Raw genomic sequence first — 26589 nt, forward strand, 5'->3', positions numbered from 1 at the left:
CATTTGTCAGACATATAATGTTCGGGAGGCTGCTGTCCTCTTGGTTATCCAGTGGCATAGCACATGCCTGTGGAGACAGTCTGTGAGGGTAGAAAAACATGCCGATTAGCTCTTACACAGAGCGGCATTGAGCAATCTGAAGAGAGGAGGCTTAATGCCATTGTGGCTCATGGGAGACACAGCTGTTGAGCTGAGCAATGCTTCCCTGACAGGAAATTGGATGATATGGGCCCTAAGTCACCATCGAGGCCCTAATGCATTGCTCTGCAGTTGCAGATTGGCAGAGATCCTGTACTCTGAGGAGGCAAACTGTCAATGATGTTTTATATGAATTAGATGTGATTAATAAGAGGCCATTATAGGGTAGTAGTCTCCGCTTTCTTGAAGCAATTCAAGCTGACCTAAACAATCAATAAGACAAAAAGTGAAATAATGTGATTTGATGACTTGTGTTATGGCTCAGCATCACCCCTGATTCACCATTTCCCTAAGTGGAGCACCTTTCTTTCATTACCCACATTCACTTGTCCACTACTGATCTCGTTCTCCAAGTCAGCATGGAATAAATGGGCACAGTTTAAAGGCACAGTAGAGAGACACTTACAAAGCTGACTGCAGGTCAGTGAATAAGATGATTACATGTTAGCCAGATAAATATCTTTGGTTTGGCTATTTCCTGCTAACAAATGATTTGTGTGATAGATTATTAACCTGGTAATAACTATGCAGCCACTTTGGAATATAGGTTACCAACCTCAAAAGTGTATTTTCTCTATTAAAAGACTAAAAGATAAAAGAGGAAATGGGAATCACAAAGAATTAAACAATCCTGATTCTTGTTCCTTAATGGTTCCATTAACGATTCTTTTGCATTTACGTAAGTAGTATTTAGAAAGCAGAAATGCTTGAATCATTTCAATAATTAATGTAAAACAACAAAGAACAAAACGTGTGGTCACAATAATTGTTTTTATAAAATACAACTGACAAAACTCATAATGCATATCATCATAATGCATATCTTTTTAGTGAATCATAAAAGTGATTCACTAAAAAGTAGCGCTCATAAGAGTTTGGTAAGTCTGACTCCTGAGCAAAAGACTCTTATGAGCAGGTTATTTTTATTAATTGCACTGTATGTTTTTGATTCACTCAAAAGAACCCGGATCATAAGAGTCATTCACTTGGGAAAGTCTGATTCCTGAGCAAAAGAGTCTTACAAGCAGGTTTTTTAATTAAATGCGCTGTACGATTTTGATTCACTAAAATGAACCAGCTCATAAGAGTCATTCGCTCGGTAAGTCTGATTCCTAAGCAAAAGACTCTTACGAGCAGGTTATTTTTAATGATTGTGCTCTGTGTTTTTGATTCACTCAAAAGAACCAGATTATAAAAGTCATTAGCTGAAGAATCAGACTTCACTACTCATGCTGTATGTTTTAGGTTCACTAAAAAGTAAGGGCTTATAAGAGAATAAGAAATAAGTGTAAGTATTCAGCTGGTCATATGATTTCAACATGGCAGCCACCAAGAGAGGAGACCACCATTATGTAGAACAAAACACTGTTTTCTAGGCTAGTCATTTCATATGAAAGTACATCATTTTAGACACATAGTATATAATTTAAAACAGTGCAAAATAGTACATCGTTTAAAAAAAGTACTGTTTACTTCTTTGTGTAAACCTTGTAAGAAAAAGTTTTGTATGATGCACCACTAAAACAAGTACCACAACAGTCTGAAGATGAGGTGACTGGTAAAACCAAATGTTTGTATGGTAAGTTTGTACTAACTAATGACAGACTTGTTAGCAACAGCATGCTAAAGCTAACAGAGCGAGTGCCTCTGCCAAGCCGTAGAGACAAACGTCCAATTAATTCACTGTATTTCAAGTTAACAGAGAACGACTTGACCCCAATATAGTTACTATTAACCAAACCAAACAAATAAAAGTGCCCCAAGCTGACCTATTACCAGATTTTGGAGGTGTGTTCTTCCAAGAGGTCCTGTTGAGCATTTAGAAACCCCCCTCAACATTAGGTTGTACCCTGAAAAGCAGCACAGACAAAAGGTCTCAAAAAGAGCTCAACCTCCACAGTTAGCGAACAGAAAACCGAATAATAGAGGCTCGTTAGGCCGACTGCTTTTAAATCTTCACTAGAATAGACATGCAGGTGGTGTTGATTTAACACCAATGACAGTTAAGGCCAACACAATGCAGAATCTCCTCTTCACAGACCAGTCATAGAAAAAGAGGGGGAAGGAGGAAGCGAAAGAGAGAGAGCAAGGATTCCACACAAGAATGACAAGCACTTCACCCTGTATTAAAGGATAAAACTCTGAGCCGGCCCCTCCGAATCGTCCCTGGGCTGAAGGGAGTGTATTGTTTGGAAGCGTTCCCAGGGGCATAGATAGATGCTGGGACCGGCAACGTCAGGCCCGTGAGGCATGCCTCACACAGCAGCGCCAAGAGGAGACTGACCCCTCAACCCCTCTGGGAGGGGTTGGCAGTGACCCCACATTTTTATGGCCCCTAACAGAATGTTACGCTGTCATGCCTCATTGGGCATTACAATGAACATGAAAAGTTGCCACTCTGGATGATTAAGAAAGCTATTTATCCATCTCGTGGGACAATGCAGCCTTTCAGCATGTAGAAAGAGGACTGAAACATAATTCACAGCATATGAGACGTCTTTTCAAATATCAAACCGATGTCGTTAGCCTCTCCGCTAAAGGAGATTTGTCTGTAAAATATGGTGAATGGGTGTTGCGAACAATCCTCGGCTGTATTTCAGATTTTTCCAAGAAGGCGTGAGAATTGAAAGAGAAATGAGGGAGAGTAAGAGGGTGAAACAGTAGCATGCTCATGAGAGAGAGAGTGTTATTAATAGAGCTCTTCAACATAGAAGGGCATCACAGCATACCCTGCATTCCAGACACTATTGTTGACCTTTCCATAGTCCTTCTTGCGTAGCCGGACTTTTCACTATTGGGATAATGTGTGTCCAACTTTGCAGTTTATAGTAGCCAAGAACTGCCCACCTAGACAAGGAAAATGCATCAGATCTAAAATGACCAACCATGTGTTTTGATTTAAGTGGCGTTCAGAACACGGAGTAATTTGAAGTGATTGACAGTTCAGCGTGGGAAAAAATCATTCAATTAAGTGCACAGCAGCGTCCATCCATGGATGGCTGTACAGAAAACTGTACCAATTTTTACTTGTACAGAGATATTACCCCACTAGTGGTAGCAAACAAAACTGCAAAAATAATGATAGTTTCCAAACAAGCTTCAAGCTGCTACTAGGGCTGTACGATTTGGGAAATGTCTCATTGTTTACAAAATTGATCCAAGACCAGGTAAAAACTATATAGACACTGGTTCATGAGTTCACAGAGATCATCGCCCCCCTAGTGGCGAACCATTGAAATTTCGAAACAGTTATGATGTAACGAAACCTGGTTTACTGAAATCACGTGACTTTGGCAGTTTGATACGGACTCCGGATCACTGGGTCGAAACTAATGATTCGCAAAGGTTACAAAGCTTCAAAGCGTGTTTCGAAAGTGCCCATCACTACTAACAAGCAGTAAATCAAGATTCATGGCTGTGACATAATTCCATCCTATTGGCTATTTAAAACACACGAGATTGAACCTCACTGGTTATTGCTGAAGCTCAAATGTGCTGCGTAACACGAGAACGAACATCATTGGTTCTTGCTGAAGCTCAAACCTGCTGCGTAACATGAGAATGAACCTCACTGGTTCTTGCAGAAGCTCAAACATGCTGCGTAACACGAGAACGAACCTCATTGGCTCTTGCGGAAGGTCAAACATGCTGCGTAACACGAGAATGAACCTCATTGGTTCTTGCTGAAGCTCAAATGTGCTGCGTAACACGAGAATGAACCTCAGTGGTTCTCGCACGTCAAGCAAACATGCTTGAGCTTTCGATTACCACAACTGATGTGAGTTGATGAATGTTTATATGTGAGTTAAATCTGTTCAGGGTATAAAGTGAAAATTTGGACTAAACCACTCAATTCATATGGATTTATTTTACGATCTTTTTATAAACTTTTTGAATCATCAAATTGGTAGTTTCGCAGGCTGTCAGTGAAGGGACAGAAATCGCTCAGATTTCATTAAGAATATCTTCAATTGTGTTCTGACGATGAACGAAAGTCTTACGGGTGTGGAACGACATGAGGGTGAGTAAATGATGACAGAATTTTCATTTTTGGGTGAACTAACCCTTTAACTTAGTTTGGATGCAACAGGCCCCAGGACTTCCCAGCAGCCTGTCTGCAAAGATAAAAACAAATAAATTATCCATAGCGGCGTTACACTCAATCCCAAACTTCTGACATAGTGTCCCACTTCCTTCAAGCAGACGAACTTCCCATGACAGCTGGACCCTCATCACTATAAATATCCCCATCCTAAACCAGTGATGTCACAGTTTCAGATCGGGTGGAGACACTACCAAACTCACACAGCCAAGTCTACTGTTTCTCATCAGTCTCACTGTATCTGCCTGTGCCGTCGCTGTCATGCTGTGGTCTCTCTAAGTCTCTTTCACAAGCTCGCCTGCGCCCACAATTACACTTGGCACAGAAACCAATGTGAGCAACTTTTTTTGTGGCTCAATGTGCCAGTGTACTGACAGAAACACCATGAGACCCTACAAATGCCACATCACATCGCAGAAAGCAACTACAGCATGAGAACAGAACCACATGTGAGAAAAATATTAACATATAATTCATATCATCATGAGTTGTATAGCATGCTAAATGTGAAGTATGCTAAATTAGAAGCTGTGTCCCAAACTGTAGAGTGGATTTTCAGAGTATGCACTCATGCATGCCATTTTGGGCTAATGTTACCCACAACCCCTTGTTCAAGATGCAATTTATTATTCAATACTAACTTATGTAGAGAATACTTCTGGCCTGAATATGCAAATGAAGACAAATGCTTAGTCAACACATTGCAAGTGTGTGTGGTACTGTACTAAAGGGGGCGATAGAGTTCAACTCACATCCCAACCCTGTGTTATTTTAGTATTATGCACATACTATTATATTATTTATTAATATTTTGAATTAGATTTTTATATTTTTAGTTTCAATTTTAGTTTAAGTTTTAGTAATTTTGCTACGTGCTTTTGTCATTTTGATTAGTTTTTGTTTTTTAATATTTCTATTTAGATTTATTTTTTTTATTTTAGTTTTAGAAATATTAGTTCTTCAACTTCAACTTTTATTTTTTTATTATTTTATTTTGTTGCCAAGGCAACATTTCTAATTTTAAAGTTTTTTTTTTAAGTTAATGTTTTCATCTAATATTTATAATTTTAATTTATTATTTTAATGAACTTAGAATGTATAAAGGGGGTCAAATTCCTCTGGCAGGGTGTAATTTTTTTAAAAATGTTTTATCAATAAAAGGGTCATTGACGAATAAGTTTAATTATGTGGTTTTTATAATCAATTAACACTGCTTTTGTCATTCATTACCAGATGGACAAAATTTGTCACCAAAAAAGTCAAAAAAAAAAAAAAAAAATTCGGTTTTACCGAATGACACTTTTGGTTATACCGAATGACGATATTTTCAAACAATGCTAACAGGCTGATATCTAGCTAGCTAGCAAAAGGACAATCAAACATTTTATATTTAGTACAAGTTTTTAAAATATTACAACATTTTCCATGTTTTATAGCGGTTGTACCGAATGACCTGATGTTTCGGGACATGCGTATGAGCAAGTGAAAACATGAATTTTTCAAATAGTTAAAAGAGAGTTAGTTACTTTGCTTCATGCAGGTGTCTGAATGATGTCACATCCTGTCACATGATATTGACCGCATGACTTGATCCAAAATGGGGCCTTTATATTGGTTACTCCGAATGACATCAATGAAATTCATTTTTCCAGACATTCTTTCTCATAACAAAGCAACGACTTCTACACAGAAAATACCATTTTGCACTATGTTGATATATGATGTTATAAAATCATGCCAGAATAAAAAATATATACATTTATTACATTTTAAGATATTTTAATCACAAATGAAATGGCTGTATTGGCCTTTGGACGGTTAAACCGAATGACCTTTTGACACTTCAAAATCTTTTGGACAAAAAAAAAAAAAAAAGACCCGTCACGTTCTTCAAAAAATTTGCTTCTGACCCCATCAATGTCTTTTTCATATTTCTAGGTCATAATATGGGGGGAAAAATACATTTCTGTATCACTACCCCAAGAAAAAATGACCCGTTCTCATTCCCTATGGAATGTTGACTTAGACTTAAATAATATATTGTAATTTATATTTATTTGCTTGGAACTCTATGGATTACTCAAAAAAAAATAAATAAAATAAAATAATAATAATATTTAAAGTGTAAAGTGTTACTGTAAATCCTACATCAATTTTTTTCAGTGTATGCAAATTGGGATTCAGTCTTTTTGAACAGGTCCTTCCCAAGTGATCAATAATGCAGAAGCACAACTGCAGATCTGAATCTTTATGTGGTGAAGTACTGAATGCTGGGCAGCACCACAATAGCAACTGACAGCAGCTGCCAAACAGAGCACCAAAAACAACAAATAGATGCTGATCAAGAAAGGAAGGAAGCAGAATCAGCGATTGAGAGTGAGGAAAAGAGGACATCTGCCAAGATTAATTACTGAAATTATATGTAATCATAATTAAACCGACTGCATTTCAGGATTTGGCAAGACATTACGGACTTGTGCATCAGATGTCAGTCAGAGTTCAAAACTGATAAATCAAATTTAATGAGGCACATGTTAAACATCACTCTAACACAATGCAAGTCACTTTGTTTGAAGAGCATTTAAAGGCCCCCAGCAGCTTCTTAATATGGCTGTGCATCATGCATTTTTCATGGGTTTTCCCATCATAACCTTTTCTTAAAGGGTGATGTCCGTCCCCCTCTGAGAAACTAGCCTTTGTCCTGCCTGACTGACCAGAAAAGAAATCCCATGGCTTCAGCTGAGCGATAAAAAACAAAACTGGTTTCAAACTGCGGGGTGGGGGACGGCCAGCACACCTGCAAGTGAGGGTGAACAGCCACTTTTGGAGCCCTATCACACATTCAGATGAAAAGAGGGTTCACGTGGCCACGTTTATCGGGGGAAGTCCTGGGACTGGCATGAGGTTTGGGGCGTTTTCAATTATTCAACACACTCTTAGCCTTTATAGTGAACTCCAGATGCTTGCTGTGTGCTGCTTTGATGAATCGTACTGTGATGGGACAAGGCAAGAGTGTCTGAGTGATCCCAGATTTGACAGGGACTTCATTAGACATCTTAGGCTGGTGCCAAGCTGAGGTCAGTGAAGGGTCATGAGAATCAAGTCGCCATTTCCTAACATGCCTTCAAGTACATTTGAATATTAAAGTGACCGTTCCACATCCAAAAACAACATTTACTCATCATTTACTCACCCTTGTCATATCAATTTAATTTGTTTTTAATTTTTTAAGTACCTTCATGATATTTTCCAATAGCTTACCATAATAGCCAATATCTTTATGTTAAGAACATATTATTGTGATTATTCAATACACAAACAATTATATTTATTATTAAAAACAATTTAATAACGAATTAGTAATATTTAATAGTTAATAGTAATTAAATACTATTTTGCAATAAATATTTTTGTGTATTATGGAAATATGACAATAAAATAATAACAATAATATTTACTACTATTATTATTAAATGAAACATTAAACAAAATAAGAAATACTATTGTAATATTTCACTGTAAAAAAAAAAATCAATATAATTATTAATAACTATTCGCTGATAATCTCAAAAATATCTATTTGTAAAATAAATTTGTATAATAAATATTTCATATTATTCTGTTTATTATGGCAATATGACTATAAAATAATAATTACTTAGTTTATAGTCATATTGTCATAATACACAGAATAATAAGATATCTGTACAATAAATATTTATTATTCTGTTCATTATAGCAATATGACTAATTATTTATATAGAGCAATTATTATTATTAATGATTAATATATTGTTACTAAATGAAATATTAAATAAAAGAAATTTTACTATTGTAATATTTCACTGTAAAAAAATCTATATATTAATAACTATTCGCTGATAATATCAAATATATCTATTTGTTAAATAAATATTTGTATAATAAATATTTCCTAGTATTCTGTTTATTATGGCAATAATAACTATTAAATAATAATAATTAATAATAATAATAATAATAATAATAATAATAATAATTATTATTATTATTATTATTATTATTATTAATTAATATATTGTTACTAAATGTAACATTATACAAAATAAGAAATATTACTATTGTAATATTTCACTGTAAAAAAAACAAAAAAACAAAAAACACTATAATTATTAATAACTACTCGCTGATAATCTCAAAAATATCTATTTGTAAAATAAATATTTCCTATTATTCTGTTTATGGCAATATGACTATAAAATAATAATTAATAATAATAAAAATTAGTTTATAGTCATATTTATATTCATATTGCCATAAGCAGAATAAGAAATATCTGTATAATAAATATTTATTATTCTGTTTATTATAGCAACATGACTATAAATTAGTTATTATTATTATTATTATTATTATTAGTGATATCATATTGTTAATAAATGAAATATTAAACAAAATAAGAAATATTACTATTGTAATATTTCACTGTAAAAAAAAAAAAAAAAAAAATCACTATAATTACTCACTGATAATCTTATTTTTGTTTATTATGGCAATGGTTATTAACAGTCTTTTTATGCAAAAGAGCTGTGTGAAGATTCAAAATTCCCACAGAAAAAAAATAGCATGAGTTTTGAAAAATTTACACTGAACATGACTATGCCTTTAAACATTCAGTTTGGTTTCATTTTGACTCGTGTCCTGTGTCTAGACGAGACAACGCTGCCTTCTGTGAGTCAGGGGACATGTGCTGTGTCAGACAGAGGCAGTGACTGTACGCATCAGGCTGGAGTAACTGGATTTACAGCAGTATGATGAAACACTGGCCAATGAAAGAGCCAGCTGATATCAGCCTGCCCTCACATTCACACTTCCCTGAATCATGTCGGCTGGTCATACAAAATCACATTCCTGCAGGACAGCTTCACAAATGGCTGACTGATTATGGCAGCTAAACAGGAGCCAAAGGCATCGGCATAATATTGGCCATCCATATATAGTTAAAGCCATTCAAATCAACATGGATAAACACTTCATAGGCAACCACTAATCACTGTGAAACCTTTTAGCCTCGTGTTTTATCCTCAACTGTTGTGGTTCTTTGTTTTTGTACAGCCTGTAACAAAAACAGCAACAACAGTACTACTACTAATATTTAGAAAATTACCTATCATTTTCCCTTCAAGTCATTTTTATATGTTCATCTGACCTAATTAAATTCCAGTTTATCCAGACAGATATAACTGAAGTTTGTCATCTCTGTACGACTGGAGCAGAAACACAAAACTACAATAAAACAAATAAAAATACACCGTGTACTGCTATATCAAAAAAATATTACTACACTTTGAAAAAAATCAAAAAATAAAAATAAAGCAGATTATGTACATTTTACAAGAAAATACTATTTTAATCTTTCTACTTCAACATTTCCCATTTAATTTTATGTGTTTCGTAACATTTATTTAAAATTATTTGTGAAATTTACTAGCAATTTCTGAGTGAAATTTTGAAACAAAGGCTGATAACCAATAAATGGTTATTGGATATTGGTTCATTTGTTATTTAGACTTTTCTGTCTAAATAAATTAAAAATAAAATACTAAGCACTACAATCAATCATTTTAAACATTACAAGTGAATTTAGACATCACAACATTATAATGTATGATAAAGGGATATTAATTTTTGAGATTTGTTAAAGATTACATTTAACAGTGTTATTAAATTAACATTTTTAAAGATGATCTTTGAGTATTAGATGGTAATCTATATGTAAATTTAGGGAAATTAGCTCAATTAAATATTCAATATTGCCACATAAATTAAATTTCTCTAAAATCACCCTATAATTCGTATGGTAACAATACATTGTTTGTGCATCCTTACTTATTACATTTCTTCATGATTTATTCCTGGTGTTTCTGAGACCCCAAACACAAGTATATACTTAAAGCCACAGTCCACCCAAAAGGGAACCAAGTAATAAATATAGCTGCAAGCAGCAATTACAGGGCCAAGCCAAGAATGCACAACAAGCCAGCCAACATGGCTGTGAGCATCAGACCAATTGCAATAGTGAGCGATTAAAGACCTATTAAGATCATTTTAGGCAAAAGAGCATGATACGATTCAATTTTAGTGAAAATTGGACCAACGGTCTAGGAGTAGTTCGAAAAAGTATGTTTTTAAAGAAAATCAAAATGGCAGACAGGAAGTTTGGCTGACTATGGGAAAATTGGCATCAATGTTCTCAGCATGAACCACAGAATCAGTTAAGATCAGTCTCATTACAATAGGCCACATTTATATAAATCTATTAGCATTTTTTTTTAAAATTTCATTATAACATTTGACCACAAGGAGGCACTGTCTCAAAACCTTTTGAGTAGCTTCAGAGCATGGTGCCGATGGCACATCCTGAGTTTCGTAATGGTACATCAGTGCATTCATAAAATGTAGAAGAATTTTTTGTGTGTCCTCAGAATGAGCCCATACATGTCTGTGTCAAATTTGGTGAAAATATCTCATTTCGTTTTGGAGTTATAGACAGTTATATGTATGAGAACATAAAAAATTTATTATTTTGTTTTGATTTTTTTGCCACTTCCTATCAAAATTTTGACATTTGGGCTGTTACACTTCGTTAACCAACTAAGGTTCCATGTTTCCTACACTAGTTTAGTCTCGATCGGACTAACGGTTTCAAAGATATTTGCAAAAGTTTTTTAAGTGCTAAATCACCACATTGCACAAACCATAAGGCAAAACCTAGCATGTTTGGTATCATTGGACTCAGCAAGGATTCAGGAGTCTAAAGAGACAACTCCCGTGAAAATAAGCCAACCACATCAAAAGTTATAAGCATATAAATAATTTCTCTCCACTAGGTGGCGCTGGTCCGAAACTTCTCAGGCTTCTTCAGGGCATCGTGCTGATGACCCAAAGTTTTGTAATGATATGCTAATGCGTTCATAAATTACAGCATTTTAGCACAAAATTCAAAATGGCTGATTGCCAAGATGGCCGATATGGGAAAATTGGATATCATACTAACAAGACCAAATCTAACAAGACCAGATTTATGAATTTTGACAAACCTATCAGAAGTTATAAACAAAAATAGTAATTTTTCGTATCTCCGGACCAGTAGGTGGCGCTGTGCCGAAATGCTGCATGTAACCTCAGGTCATGCTTGTGATGAAATGTACCAAGTTTGGTCTGAATACGATAAAGTGTTGCGAGATACAGCCTTATGTCTATTTTCACAAGTACTATGTAAAATTCGTTCGCACGTTTTTTTTTAAAACGGTTTGAGAAATCGACTTGAATTCCAGAACTTTTTGTCGGCATGGTCTGAAGATGATCTGGTTCAATTTTTGTGAAAATCGGAGTAACGGCCTAGGAGGAGTTCGAAAAAGTAGGTTTTTCACAAAATTCAAAATGGCAGGAAAATTTTCCTGACAGAAAATGACATCATGGGGTGCAATCGAATCATCTTGAGCCAAGGAATCAAAGGAAAAAATAAATAAATAAGAAAGACAATGATTACAATAGGTGCCTACGCACCTTCGGTGCTTGGCCCCTAATTACTCTCCATCAAGTCGTTCCAAACCTGTATGACTATGTACAATTCTGTAAACATAACTGTAGTCTTCAAATATGTTTCCAGAAAGCTTCCCAGTCAGCAAGTGGTCAGAGAAACAGACTACTGCTACAAACTCACACCATTGGTTGAGCCAGAGTTGCTGGTCAGGCAACATTCATTTTATAGCTTATAGTCTCTCTGCATAAAGTTCTGTGATAGAGTCATTAATCTCTCAGCTGTCAGATTCACTGTGACATGAGTTCATGTACAGCCCGGGTGTGTGTCCATATGTAATCTGTATGACCATCTCCAATGCTAATTCATCTTGCTGACAAATGGAAAGCACGTTCAATGTGAACCTCTGTTTGCGGCTCAGATATGAAATGCGCTAGTGAACAGAGCAGAGTTAGCATGCTTATTCGTCTGTTTGCACACTAAATGAATATATTACTTCCCACCCACAACTCCAGCACAAAAGCCCCTCTCTCTCGTGCCTCTGAATGGGCCTGAGAAGGCTCTTTGTAGCTTGAGGTTGTCTTGACGACACCCCATGGTCCAGTGATGAGAGGAGTCAACATGGATACATGCTCCAGTCGGGGAGTCCATTAGCTCACACCAAAACAGGGCCCCAAAAAGACAGAATATTATTAGCTAAAGTTTACACCCAACTGAGGATGAATGACAACTACAGCACCCAATCACACTTTAAACTAACTAAATGTGTAGTTGTAGTTTACAATGTAACCACATCTTGTATATCTTTAGATAACATATGAATTAAAATTAAAAATTTGAATTTGAATGCAACTGGCTTAAAAACAAATGGCTTAAAAACAAATGCCAAGAATGTTAAAACAAACTGACGATGTACTGCTGATTTAAAGAAAATAATAGTTCACCCAAAAAAATGAAAACACTTACTCTTATGTTGTTCCAAACAAAATAATTTCTTTGAACACAATGGACGCATGATATGTTGGGTTGTTGTGGTGCTTTTTTTATTAATTTCTGCAGTTGAGAGCATAGACCTGTATTCATTTTCATAATATGAGAATCTTTTTTTGGATTCCACTAAAGAAAGTGTCAAACTGGTTTGAAATTACATGAAGGTGTGTAAATAATGAATTAACTTTTTGAATGAACTATCCCTTTAAAGTAATAGTTCACCCAAAAGTGAAAATTACGCAAGTCTAGTTCCGGAAGAAGACTGACCTCTGACCCGCCGCAAGGCGTATTAACGAACATGGAAGCACAGAGGATAGAGCAAAACAATTCAAGTCATGAATTTGAAGTCTAAAACGAGAATTTTTAAAGAGAAATGTCGGAGGATTTCAATATAAGAGAAGAGGAGTTTATTTCCCAGCCCTATTTGTTTAAACCTCAAGAAGCGTCTACTCTCAACCTAAGCTTACGCTACTCCTACATCCTATGTTAGGTCAGAGGTCACTCTTCTGCCGCTCCTCGACTTGCGTACAGCCATTTGTTGGAAGCCAGTTATTATAGTTTATAATATATATTTTTTAGGGCCGGGATGATACATCGATTCTCGATCGATACAATGAATCTGGATCGATCCTGATATTTTCTCTCTCTAATCGATTCCGAGCTTAGTTTTAACAGCAGTTTAAAAACTAAGCTCAGAATCGATTTGAGAGAGAATCGCGATACATCTGAAAATATCACAATCGCTCCAGATTCTTCGTATCGCGAATCGAGATTCGATGTATTGTCCCCAGCCCTAATATTTTTCTTATAAAATCCCATCCCTTCACTTCAGAAGGCCTTTATTTACCCTCTGGAGCTGTATGGATTACTTTTATGATGGATGAATGCATTTTTTTGGGCTTCAAAATCACACCCCCCATTCACTACCATTATAAAGCTAGAAAGAGCCAGGTTATTTTTTAATATAACTTCGACTGTGTTCATCTGAAAGAAGAAAGTCATATACATCTAGGATGGCTTGACGGTGAGTAAATCATAGGATAATTTTCATTTTTGGGTGAAATATCCCTTTAATATGCCAGGCAGAAGATAAGTGATGTCAAGTACAGCCACACTCAACACAGTGATAAGTGAGCAGGATTTCAACTGCTATGTGTTTGAGATGGCAGTAGAGTCAACAGGCACTGTGAGGAGCTGATGTAATGGATGTTAATTCATTCACAGGTGCCTGAGGCTGTGTTATTTTTTTCAGAGAGGATTGCTGATAACACAGACTTGTGAAATACCCAAGAGTCTTGAACCTCAACTGCGACAGTAATAGAGAACATTTTAACTATATGGACCCTGTGGGACAAATGCGCAAGCCTCATTTTTCAGCATGTGGAAATAAGAAATTTTGATTTACAGATTGTGAACTGCCAACAATGAAATGTCAATAACATATCATAATTTTTATTTTCACACTGTGGTGTATTTGGAAAAAGGTTTTATTTTAAAGGAGAAGTTCAAAATTCTGTCATTATGGGTTCACCCTCATGTCGCACCAAACTGTATGACTCTCTGTCATTCTTTCGAAATGACTGCAGTCAGAATACTTTTCCACACCATTAAACACACTCCCCAAACATACTGTGTATTCAAGCAAATTTTACTATCAAGATTTTATAGACCAAAAAATGTAATATACACTCCAGTCCACCACCATAGATCCGGTTGCAATGTCCCTTTTGGTTATAATAGGTCAATGCACAATGACAGGTTCAACTGCACGTGAAAAAAAAAAAACAACCCTGATGACGTACATAAAAGCAAACATACAATTTTGTTCACATTCAGGCTTTTTTTGCATTCTGTTTGACTGGCTTATTTTGATAATACATTCAAAACTGGGAAACAAAATATAAATGGTCACACTTTGCAATAGGGTTCCATCTCTTAACATTAGTTAACTATATTAATAATTAGCATGAACTGACAAAAAAAATACTTAAAAAAAAAAAAAACTGTTAAGTAAGGGATAATGTACATCCAGCCAGTTGTTATCTCAGAATAAACCCCAACATGAAGTGGAGGAGTCTTGCATCAGCCTGAAGGGGTTTATTCTGAGATAACAACCAGCTGGATGTACATTATCCCGCTTATTACACGGCTACTTGCTACAAGTAAATAATTAGACACGAAATATTGATCTGAGTCAAAATATTTTATTAGCTCTTTAAACACGAAGCTTCCGCGGAGAGAGCAGTTACAAGTGCGGCGAGTTCAAACTAGACGGACATTTAAGGGATACGGTACAGTAACACCACTTATTATACCACATAAATAATTATGGGGATAAGAGATATTGATCTGCGATGAAATCATACCTGTTTGTTATCTTATAATCCAATAGTGTACAAAACAATAGTCACAAAATGGCAGCAGATGCGTTTGTATGAAACGAGAGAGCGGGTCCACGATACTGGATGGCATAATTAAATAACTGTACACAAAATAATGATATTTTTTAATATTTTATTAGCTCGCCAAACGCAAAACTTTGACGAAGAACAAAACGTTCCTAGCAAGCGTATAGCGCTGCTGACTTCAGTAACCGGGATGAGCCTGTGTTATCTTTTTTCAGCGGTTGTTATCGGGGAATAACATACCGCTGGATGATGTGATTAACCAATCAGAATCAAGTATTCCACAGAGCCGTGTAATAATATTATCAGTCAACCTTAAACCCACATTTTAATCCATTCTATCTTTATTCATCAGCAGCATAAAGATCTTATTGGCTGAATTACAGCAGCAGGTCTGGTGTGACTGCCCTGTTCTAACCGGTGTGGACAATAGTTTCTCACCCATTTGTCCAGTGTTGTTTGATCCAGTGCCAGAGAACCCATGCTGAAGTAATCGTGAAGGGGCTTCAGTCTTCCATGCAGCTCACCACAACCAGCCTTTTGTTTTAATACCCAATCCAATCTGGTTATACATTTACACTAAACACTGTAATAATAAAATAACTAAAAAGTTTTAGAAATACAAATCAATACTAACCCCCAAAACAGCCTAGGGGCTGCACCAGCATACATCCCAAATGAATTAAGATCAAATCAACTCAAATCGACTCCAGAGTAATGGCTGGGAAGTCAATTTGAAGTCAGTTGTTAAGCAAGAAGCCAAACAAACAGCCAGACACCGCCACTCACTGTGAAAATAACAATCTATTTTTTCCTGATTGATTTTTGAGTGGGCAAAACCTGGGGGAAAATAAGCATACATTGCCAACACAGCCATGCAGCTGTTATCGCATATGGATCATTTTAAACAAGGGAATTACTGAGAGCTGACGACATATGAATCGCAATCAATACTGGTTATTGGTTCAGATAAGACTCCTGCGTACTCCGCATGAGTTCATCATTTTTAATATTAATGAGCACGGAGAGCGAGCGAGTAGGCGTTGTTGATAAATTACTCTAAATACAGGATGACCGGCGGTCTAGGACAAGGTCAGAGTAGAGGGACTGCGAATTTTGGACCAGCATCACAATCAGCAGAATCTGCGTCAACAAAGAGGTCCACCCACAAATGAGCTTTTCAAGCGTAGGACGGAGGGAGCTTTCATGACCTTCTGTTCCAGTTTTGGAAATGGGACAGCTTCATTTGAAAGACAATGGACTACCCCCGGACACACACATTGTCCTTGCTGGCAGATTGCAAATGAGAAGAATCTAAGCCATAGCGTTTGGAGTGGGAGGTCTACAGTTGTCAAGCACTTTATAAAATCCCTTCTCTTTGGTTTCATTCACTCACTTGGATGGAAACACACAAATAAGCATGCGCACAATCCCACGCCACACAATTAGACAATTGCCAGTGATCAATCTCCAGCCCTCTCAGTCATCGTAGACAGGAAATCGTTGCCGATCGATGTTCACTTGTCAAGTTGAAAAGCCCCAGTGTCACAGACTTTAGGCATGAACGTGGATCGGCAAGAAGATCGACCCCTGTGGGTGGGTGGAGCTCTGCAGGTGGTAGAAAATAAGACATCTGTCTGTTTGTTTCCTCAGTGTGAGGGATGGCACAGTGAGAAAGGGGCAGAAAGCGAGGATGTGAAGAGGTGACAAGTTCCGCCTGGGCTGAAAAGAGATGGAGACTGGAGCTGAAGAACAAGAGGTGGTCTCTGAAAAGCACAGCAGATGCCTCCTCTCTCAGTGAGAGCTCTCCACAGCACTGTCCACCAGGACGCTCACATCTGCCCTCAAATCCAGGACAAAGGACACACGTTTGGGCATCTGCATCTGGTTGTCATTCAAGAAAATAGAAAATTTATTAGCCCACGCACGCTAGTTACCCTTTAACCTCACTCTTAGACCCGTTTCACATCACACACACATAAGCAGAATGAAAGAGGATGACGGTGTATCAGTGACTCTGACTTCTGTGTTACTACATTGAGTATTTCTTTTAATACAAATTATAAAAATAAAGAGTGGGCCATTTGATAATCATTACAAAACTGATCATTAAATTCATTTTACATCCAAAGGTCATTAATCTACACAGATAATAACTTCAGCTTCAGAATGAGTCAGATTTACTGAATAGAAAGTACTTTTTTTGTGTGATTTTCTGAAGGAAAAGTTGCCATTGCAATCATAGGGATTTGCGATGCCTTTGCTATGGTTTTGCTAAGATGAGTAGGTTCTAGATTGTTGCTAGGTGTTGTGATGGAGTATGTTTTCATTTGTCATGCATCTTCTTGCAATAAGGAGCAAGTTTCTGCCTGAGACTTTTGTGTTTGGAATGACTTAAAGTCCCCCTGTGCTGAAAATCAAGTTTTTTATGTTGTTTACATGTTTTTAATATGCTTTAAGACAAACCATGTGCAAATTCATAATTCAAAACCATTGCTGAGTAACTAACTGCAGTGAAAAAAAGAGTCTCAAACATGAAGTTTGAAATCGCTGTTGTTTCCCTTACATCACGAACCAATCACGTCAACATGCTGGCGGGCTTTAGCATATCATTAACTATGACTGCTTTGAAGCAGGGGAGTCTCAAGAGAAGACCAGGATATTTTTCTGCTGATATGAAAAATCGTGTAGATTTAGCAATACAGCGGGTGTATGATGTACATTACGACGTTATGATGAACTATATGCCCTTCTCCACTGACGTTCTGAGATGTTCAAAGTGTTTGTAAGGATGCTGATTTTCAGAAGGCAGCTGACTCTGAGATGGCGAACGGGAACATGGTTTGTATAACACTAGCAACATATTAGCTGTTTGATAATGTAGTCAAGCAGAAGGCTAATCATATCAATTACCGTTATGTGTCCGACGTTGTAAAGAGGGATACCAGAATTGTGCAGCGTTTACCTCAGTAAGTTGACCGAGTGGATCTCTGAGCTTACGTGAGTGAGTGGGGGCGGGACTAATTAGCATATTCATAGAGCCGCGTATACTGAATGAAGTTACATTCAAGTTATTTTAAGGCATGAAGAAAAAATTTTCACAGGGAAAAAAAACATTTAAATATGTCATTTTGGTGTTCAAAGATGAGTTTTAAAGGACAAAATTATTGACTACTGGGGGACTTTAAAAGTCTGGTAGTGTGCAATCCACAGTCATTTAGAGTATGATGCCCAGTTTTTCTCTGTAACCATTTACAAGGAATAACTGTTCAGATTTTAAAAGTCAGGCAGTGTATTCTAGCCTTTGTCAAAAGAACCCATTTTTTGAGTCTCCAGAATTGTCTGTTTTATTGTCCACTAGATAAAAATATGATTGCTTTGAATAGCAATAACACACCTCAGTGTGTCAGTTCAAAACTATAACTCCAAGTATGATCAATAATAGTAATGAGATTAATATGATATGCACATATTCCAAAGCGTTCTCTGCATGGTACCCAATAAACCATTTAGTGCACTCTAAAGGGCTGTTTACACGACACCGTTCTCAACTAAAATGAAAAACTTTTTATGCGTTTTGGCCATTCATTTACATGACAATGCCGTTTTGGTGGCCTGAAAAACGCAAACTTTTGAAAATGGGTTTCGAAGTTTCGAAAATGATACCATAGAGCTGCACGATTAATCGTAAAAAGATCATGATCTCGATTCAAGCACCCAAGCGATCCTACTTTATTAATGACAATGATTCTCCCGCGTCTATTAAACCTTTGACAAAATCATACCGGAACGTTTAAATCTGTGTTCGTGCTGCCAGAGAGAGCCGTTTTGAATCACACATTAGTTATTTCTGTGTTACAAATATTCACATTATCACAGAAGTACTGAGATCTAAGTTTTAAGTTAGTATTTAAACGCCAATGTCTACGATAGCGATCAAAATAGAGCAAACTACCTTTTGAAATGAACTTGGCACGTCAAATAACGGTTTCAATTATCAATTACATCTAATTCCACTAGCTGGTGACAACTGACTGTTAAAAAATGTATTTGTCATTGAATCGTTCATTCAATGAAACAAGTATTTATTAATGAGTCATTGAATTTATTCAAAACCATTTTTTAAATAATTCATTCAAACATTTTCCAGCAATTAGAGTCAGCAATTTATATTTTGTCACAACCTCTAGTAAATTACATGTTATTTTGTTTGGTTGTATATTCAGAATCATGGGAGAATCGTGATTTCTATTAGAAACCAAAATTGATTCTCATTTTATCCAGAATCGTGCAGCTCTACGATACCATTATAATCCCTGTGTAAACTGCAAAAACGCAATTCTGTGAAAACGATGACGTGATGCACATGCGTATTGCGCGTTTAGTCTATCCACCTTATTTTTCAACGTGGAAAGGTGGTTTCTGTGAATGTGCGAGACTTCCGATTTATTTGTTGCTATAGGGAAATAACGAGAATATCAAAGTGCAGTAAACTATAAAAATAATGTGGACAGGCATGCGTGAGCTGAGTGCTCTGTAAAATAATGCATATGTGCGCAGGCACATAGTCTTTATTACAAAGTGATATCGCCAACTACTTGTCTGGCATGCGTAATACAGCATTTTTAGTCATTTGTGCGGATCTGTGTGAACAGGGATAGTTTTGATAACGTTGTCGTCTGTACAAAGAATTTATTTTTTTGTTTTTAGTACATCGTTGTCATGTAAACGTACACTAAAACAAAACAAAAACGAACAAATAAAAGGTACAAAAGCTGGCGCTGGCACTAGAGATGCACCGATTGCAATTTTCTTGGCCGATTCCAATTTCCGATTTTTTTGTTAGCATGATCTGCCGATACCGATTTTTGCCGATTCCGATTTTCTTTCTAAGAACCATAATACAAAAATCTACTTTTCTTCAACGCAAAGTTTTATTATCATAAAATAAAACAAGAACAAATAAAAAAATTGCAAACAACAGCACAAATAAATGCAATAGAATAAAGAGAGCTATAAAACTAAGTTTTTCAAGTTAGGTAGGTTTTTATTCAGGTAAGAAATACTACAGAAATTAAAGTGATCAAATGTAAAATAACACATCCAGTGTTATTTTACATTGGTTACCTTAATTTCTGTATTCTTTATTGTAAATATTAAATACAGATTTATTCTTACCATTAAAGTTATAAAACGTATTCAGTCAAGAGCAGAAAGTGATTTTCTTTGTCTTTTGTTCTTTTGTTCTAACATGACAGACAGCAGCAGAAATACTGGACTGCTGTCCCTTTAAGAGTTTATGAACGGACCCAATACTGTTACACAACATGCGTTCTCTTTCTCAGCTATTTAACGATCCAAAACTGACTGTGTTTATCTGAATAATCGCCAAGACAGGCATTTTGACATAATTTTGTATGGATTTGACCATTTAAGCGCAGTAAGCCACTCATTTTAGTACTTGTTGTGACTGTTTGACTTCTGTCTCTGTTTGAGAGTGAGCGTGGCTTGTCCGCTCCACTAATATAGATCAGTGGTGCGTGCGCTTTTGGTGTGAGTGCAAAACCTGCGGCAATGACTAAAATTATACGCAATACAAGCACTATTTAACCAGAGCGAAAGAGACGAGTGAGAGAGAGAGGAGGCGCCCGTGCGGGTGTGTGTCACTTTGCCGTCGGAGAGAAGAGAGCGAGAACGCGCAGCTGACGTTATTGCCTGTGTTGCTGGTAACAAAACAGATCGGCTCGGAATTGGTAAGAAGTGAGACTGATCACCGATCCGGGCCGATCATGAGGAAAATCGGCAGATTCTGATCCCTGACCGGTGCATCTCTAACTGACACCTTTCAAAAGGCACTAATATTTACAATTTCGCTACTAAAATGTACCTCTAAGGAACTAATATGCAACCTTTAGGGGTACATAAGGTACAAAAGTGTACCTTTTGAAAGAGTAGGCTACAGCCCCAGTGACAGCTTTTGAACCTTATTTTTCTGAGAGTGTATGATATGTGGAACTTGCGTGGTATTAGCATCTGATACCATCCCTCTACTATGGGATCGTCACCACATTATTGTTTTTCGAAGAAAGAACTTGGCAAAGATGGTCAAACCCAAACAAACTAAAATCCTGAACAGACACTCATCCAGCCTAATTTGAAAAAACAACATTGGCGTTTTCATGTGATTTACTAAGAGAGCTTGTGACATGAATAACCAGACAGCAGCATGTGGCTTCCTCAATCTACAGGGAGCAAAGCGGAGCTAGACAGCACACGGCTTCCAGCAACATGGCTAATGGCTTAAGGAACCCCGCCGTTTGCTTAATTGAAGCAATCTTTCCAAAATCAGGGATGGAAAGAGATAGAGCGTGACAGAGGGTGGGAGGATGAGGCTGTAAACCCTCAGCTGGCATGAGTGGCCTCTTGAGATTAGGTGAGAAGAGAAGCAGAGAGGTTTGGAAGGATGGGAAGTGTGCAGAGGAGAGAAGCAGTGGGAAACTCCCCTGTGGTCACTGCAAGTCAGTTAACAGGCCAGACACCTGGGAACCACATAAATGATTAATATGAGCAGAGTCACTCGCAGGACAAGCTCCGCTGGGCAACAGACACAAGGATGCTCTGTTCTCCCTGGAATCAATCGCGAGAGCCCGATCCAGACAGCCTGATAAAGAACGCCATCGCAGTGCAGATTCTCCGCTTATCTATCGGAGCTTTGATTAGGGCTGACACTGAATTAACAGACCATTATTCAGTGCTCTACTCCATTAAAAGACTTCCTTGGCATTCACCTTGAACAATGTCCTCTAGCCGAAGGCATTAAAAAAATCTGACAATTAACACTGTCAATATGGAAAAAAATATGACTAAAATGAAATGTTTAACACAAATAAAAAGAACTGAAATGGGCATTTCTCTGACAGTAGTCTAAACAGCCAACGGTTCAATGGAGGGAGAAGTTTAATATTCAGTGCACAGCTCTCTGTGAGGTCGGAGACAGAGAGCGGACGCTCCCACACTTGCTTCAGCCGCCGGTCATCCCACGATCCCCCTCCTTTCCTCCCGTCCCCGACCGAGACCGCAGTGAAAGACAGAGAGGAAGTGGATTCTTGGATGTGCTCTGCATGGAAACGACCGGATGCCTTAACGAGGGAGGCGGCCTGTCAGGTTTCTAATTCCTCACTCCTCCTCAGTCGAATGGACGTGAGCCATTTGGTTTAGCCTTTAAGTTGAACGCTCCAAGGAACATTAACCTGAATGACGGCCTCAAAAGCAGTTCTGCAAACAGAGGACTGGGGGCAAGTACATTTTATGTATGAAGAAAGGAAGGAAGGAAAGAAATGAGATTAAACAAAAAAAGAATTAAAAGAAATAAAGGAAAAAAGGAAAGAAAGAAAAGAAAGGAAGAAAGGAAGGAACGAAAGGACGAAATGAGAAAAGGAATGAAAGGATAAAATGAGGAAAGAAAAGAATAATGGGAAGAAAGAAAGAAAGAAAGAAAGAAAGAAAGAAAGAAAGAACAGGTGAAAAGAGGAAGGAAATGAAAATAATGAACACAAAAATGGAACACAAAAATGGAAAAGGAGGAAAAGAAGTGAGAAATGAAAGGAAAAATATAATTAACTGAAGTAAGGAAAAGGAAGCATTAAGAGGAAGGAAGGGAAAGATTAGAGGAAGGAAGGAAGGAAGGAAGGAAGGAAGGAAGGAGAAAAAAAACATGGAAAGAAGGAAGGAAATGAAAATAATGGACACAAAAATTGAACAGGAGGAAAGGAAGTGAGAAAGGAAAGGAAACAGGATGTAAGGAAAAAATAATTAACTGAAGTAAAGATTAGGAAGCATTGAGAGGAAGAACGGAAAAGAGGAAGGAAGGAAGGAAGGAAGGTGTAAGGCCCGCCCAATAGGCCCAACGGTGGTTTCCCATAGGACGGGGAAGGCTTCTTGCGTGTTGGGTCTTTTTAGTGTGGCAAGGTAGTTTAATTCCAATTAAACTCTTATCTGACTCCATTTTATTATGACCTCGAAGTTAGGTTGGAATGCCAATTGATTATTGACCATTTCTATTTATATTTATAATTTATCTAGACATTTGAATATTCTTTTTAACTCTTTACTCTTATTGTACTCGTTCATTCGGTTCTCAGAGTCGCGCAGGGTCCTCGCACTGGCCATTCATTTATTATGCGGGCCCACGATCACAAACTAGTCAGTCTTGGTCACTAGACAGAGGTAATTGACCATACTGTTTAGAAGGCCGCTTTAATGCTTGCTCTATCTAAAAGTATTTTGTTTAGTCCCCATAGATCTGTATTCACTTGAATTAATGTAACACTAGTCTATCTCTAACACTGACTATCTCTAGTCAGAGGTCACAACCACTATTACAGATAAGCCGACCAATATTACTCCTCTGATAGTAGCTTTGGTTTGGTCATGTCATGGTTTCCCATGTACGCTTAACTAGAGTATCATTACATTAAACAGAGATAAGGCTCACCCTATTTAGGTTGGTCGATCAACATTTTGTTGTCCTAAACGGAAATTCCCTTTTTAGCCTTTACAGTCTAAGTACACTTGAACTAATGCCAAGCGTTAGCCGGAGCTCTAAAATCACAGTTGGTGTGCCCTATGCTCCACTCAAAACTGGACTTTAGTCCGGTACTAACCTGACGCAGCATTTGCAACATTTCTTTAAATACTCAGACCAAGACAAAACATCCCCCAATGTGGGGCATGAACTTACAATCAGAATTTGCATTGACTAGGGTCACAGACCTAGGGAGTTTGCACCTTGCTGTGGAACAGGAGGTAGTTTGGATGAAGGACCCTGGGAAAGGGGCACACACACGGTTGCAACCAAAGTATCTCTAAACTCTTAAAACCTTTAATACCTTTGGTTTACTTCCATGTAGACGAGACCATTGTACCAGTTGCACTGATACATTTCAAACGATACCAAACATGTATAGCATTCTGTGATGATTGTTCACATTAAACCATATAGATTTTGGGTGAATTTCAGGTCATCTCTGCATGTAGAGAGAAGAGATGGGGGAAGATGGGGTGAAGGAAAGGAAATGTAGATTAAGGCAGGTGTGAGGTGTGATTGGCTCAGTGTGATTGCATCTTGGATGGGGATGCTAATTTCGCAAGAGAGTCCAAATGTTAATTTCCTTTGTTTTCTCAAAGAGTAGCCCTCTCTTGGTCCAGGTAGTCCAGCATCAGTCTTACAAAGGAAGGAAGGAAGGAAGGAAGGAAGAGGAAAAAACATGGAAAGAAGGAAGGAAATGAAAATAATGGGACACAAAAATGGAAAAGGAAGAAAGGAAGTGAGAAAGGAAAGGAAACAGGATGTAATGAAGAAAAATGATTAACTGAAGAAAGGAAAAGGAAGCATTGAGAGGAAGAAAGGAAAAGATGGAAAGATAGAAAAGAAGGAAGGAAAGAAATAAAGGAAGTTAAGAAGGAAAGACAAATAAATTGAAGAAAGAGGGAAGAAATTCTTCAAATTATTAAACTTTTTATTCCTGTAAGCCTGTTCACATGTGCTCTTATGCAGCTATAACATGAGCAGGACAAACGGGGGAGTGTGTAACAGTCTGATGTTGCGGTTCCTTTTAATGTACACACAGTGACTCAACTGTGTAAACAGCTGAGGCTACAAAGGCAGTGTGGGATTTGCTAATGTATGTGCTCACTACTCTCTATGAAGACTACCACAATACACAAATCACAGTGAAGTTCAAAGTCTAAAAACTGCTTACTACTCAAACATTTGCCATACAATTTCAAACAACCTTCAACTCTTGATGTCTTTATGGATACATACGCTTCTTATGATGCTTCAGCTCAAGATTTTCCTCACACATTAAGCCAGTTTCTGAGTCAGAGCTGGTTTAGATTGCAACAGTAACTGTAAAACAAGCATATCATTTTACAGTTTCACGCATTAAGACTCAATTTCACATGCAGCAAATGGAAGCTAATCAAACATCTTTCTTCTGAAATATGTCTCATTTCCTCGATGCGAGCCAGATTGCAACTGTTGGCACGTTGAGAAAACACCTCCTTGAATATCCAGCACGTGATGCTGGGAGCAAAAACAAAAGACGGCACACAGCTGGCAAAACAGTGTAACTGCACCGGGAGCCAAAAGCAACAGCAAGATCAACAACGGCCCAATCTAGTAGCAGACTCCTGCAGAGCAGAGCAAATGGAGAAGATCCCTGCTTTAAATGGATTTCAGAGGGGTTTAGAGAAGAACGGCTGCTAACGTTCACAAGAGAATTACAAGAAATATGAATAGTACCGAATATGAGTGGTGACAAGTCACATTTCTAGTAGTCTTGTTTAGCTAGCAAGAGCTTTAATTAAATGGCATACAGTCTGGTCCACATTGCAGCTTATACTTGCCAAGAAATGCTTACTTGGACAGGAAAAGACCACATGACCAACATGTAAAGTGATCATCCACAGTCTGTTTTGTTTTAATCTGCCATTTAAGAGTCGGTTTATCTGAAATTTCTCTAGGATTTTATTAGAATAATAGACTGGTGTGGGAAAAATATATAAGAAAAATTGTGAAGCAGTCTCTGTTAACAGCTGTACTACACTATAACTTGTAATATTAAGCACAAAATATAGTTCTGCTTGTGGATATCTAGTTAACTTGTTCCTCAAACCACACTTTGAATGTGTTAAAAGCCACTAACCCTGCAAACTTTGGAAAATTCAGTGATTATTTCATTTTCAAAAGTGCTCATTCTATCAGTCAGGTCCTGTTTACACCTTGTATTAAGATGCGTTTTAGTCGATTAAATCACAAGTAGACCAGGGAGACACATTCACGTTTACAGCTGGTGTTTTAATCCGTCTCTTTTGTCCACTTTTAACCATTTCTGTCCTGATTTCTCTGAGGGGAATGTCTATGGGTGGGTAAATGTATGGGCCTTTTCAGATCTTTTAATGTAATGGACGAAATAAGCTTGTACAATTTACATATGAATGCACTGAAGACGACGGAAAAACACACAGAGAGCATCAGCTTTTGTTTCTGCTCTGACAGCCGCAAGACCACGTCGAATGCGTGTGTTAGAAATCAGGAATGGTGGAGAACATTGTGCTTGGTACATTTTTCATCTTTAAACCAAACTTGGGTCTTCAGCCGACCAAATTTAAATCCTGTCTGGCTAGCGCACTTCTCACAATGTTTACACGTTACGTCAGTAAACGGAGAATAGGGGGTCTTTTGTGGCTGTTCGAATGCATTTGACCACTCGAGCTTTTACACTATGAAAGCAATCCAGTCAAATGCGTTTTCGACTACCTCTGGAAGTGGTCGAACATGGACAATCTCAGAACATTTTAGACCCTGT

The 26589-nt window shown here is 37.3% G+C and overlaps 1 protein-coding gene across 1 annotated transcript in view; it reads right to left on the reverse strand.

The window, feature by feature from the left end:
- Window positions 1–26589, reverse strand: part of plxnb1a (plexin b1a) — a 95481-nt gene that overhangs the window by 43311 nt on the left and 25581 nt on the right. The window contains exon 2 of the mRNA XM_051880088.1: window positions 1–80. Coding sequence (XP_051736048.1) covers window positions 1–14 — 14 coding nt within the window. The 5' untranslated portion in view covers window positions 15–80. The remainder of the gene's footprint in view (window positions 81–26589) is intronic.

Source organism: Ctenopharyngodon idella, chromosome 22 (assembly GCF_019924925.1).
Source record: "Ctenopharyngodon idella isolate HZGC_01 chromosome 22, HZGC01, whole genome shotgun sequence".
Lineage (NCBI taxonomy): Eukaryota > Metazoa > Chordata > Actinopteri > Cypriniformes > Xenocyprididae > Ctenopharyngodon > Ctenopharyngodon idella.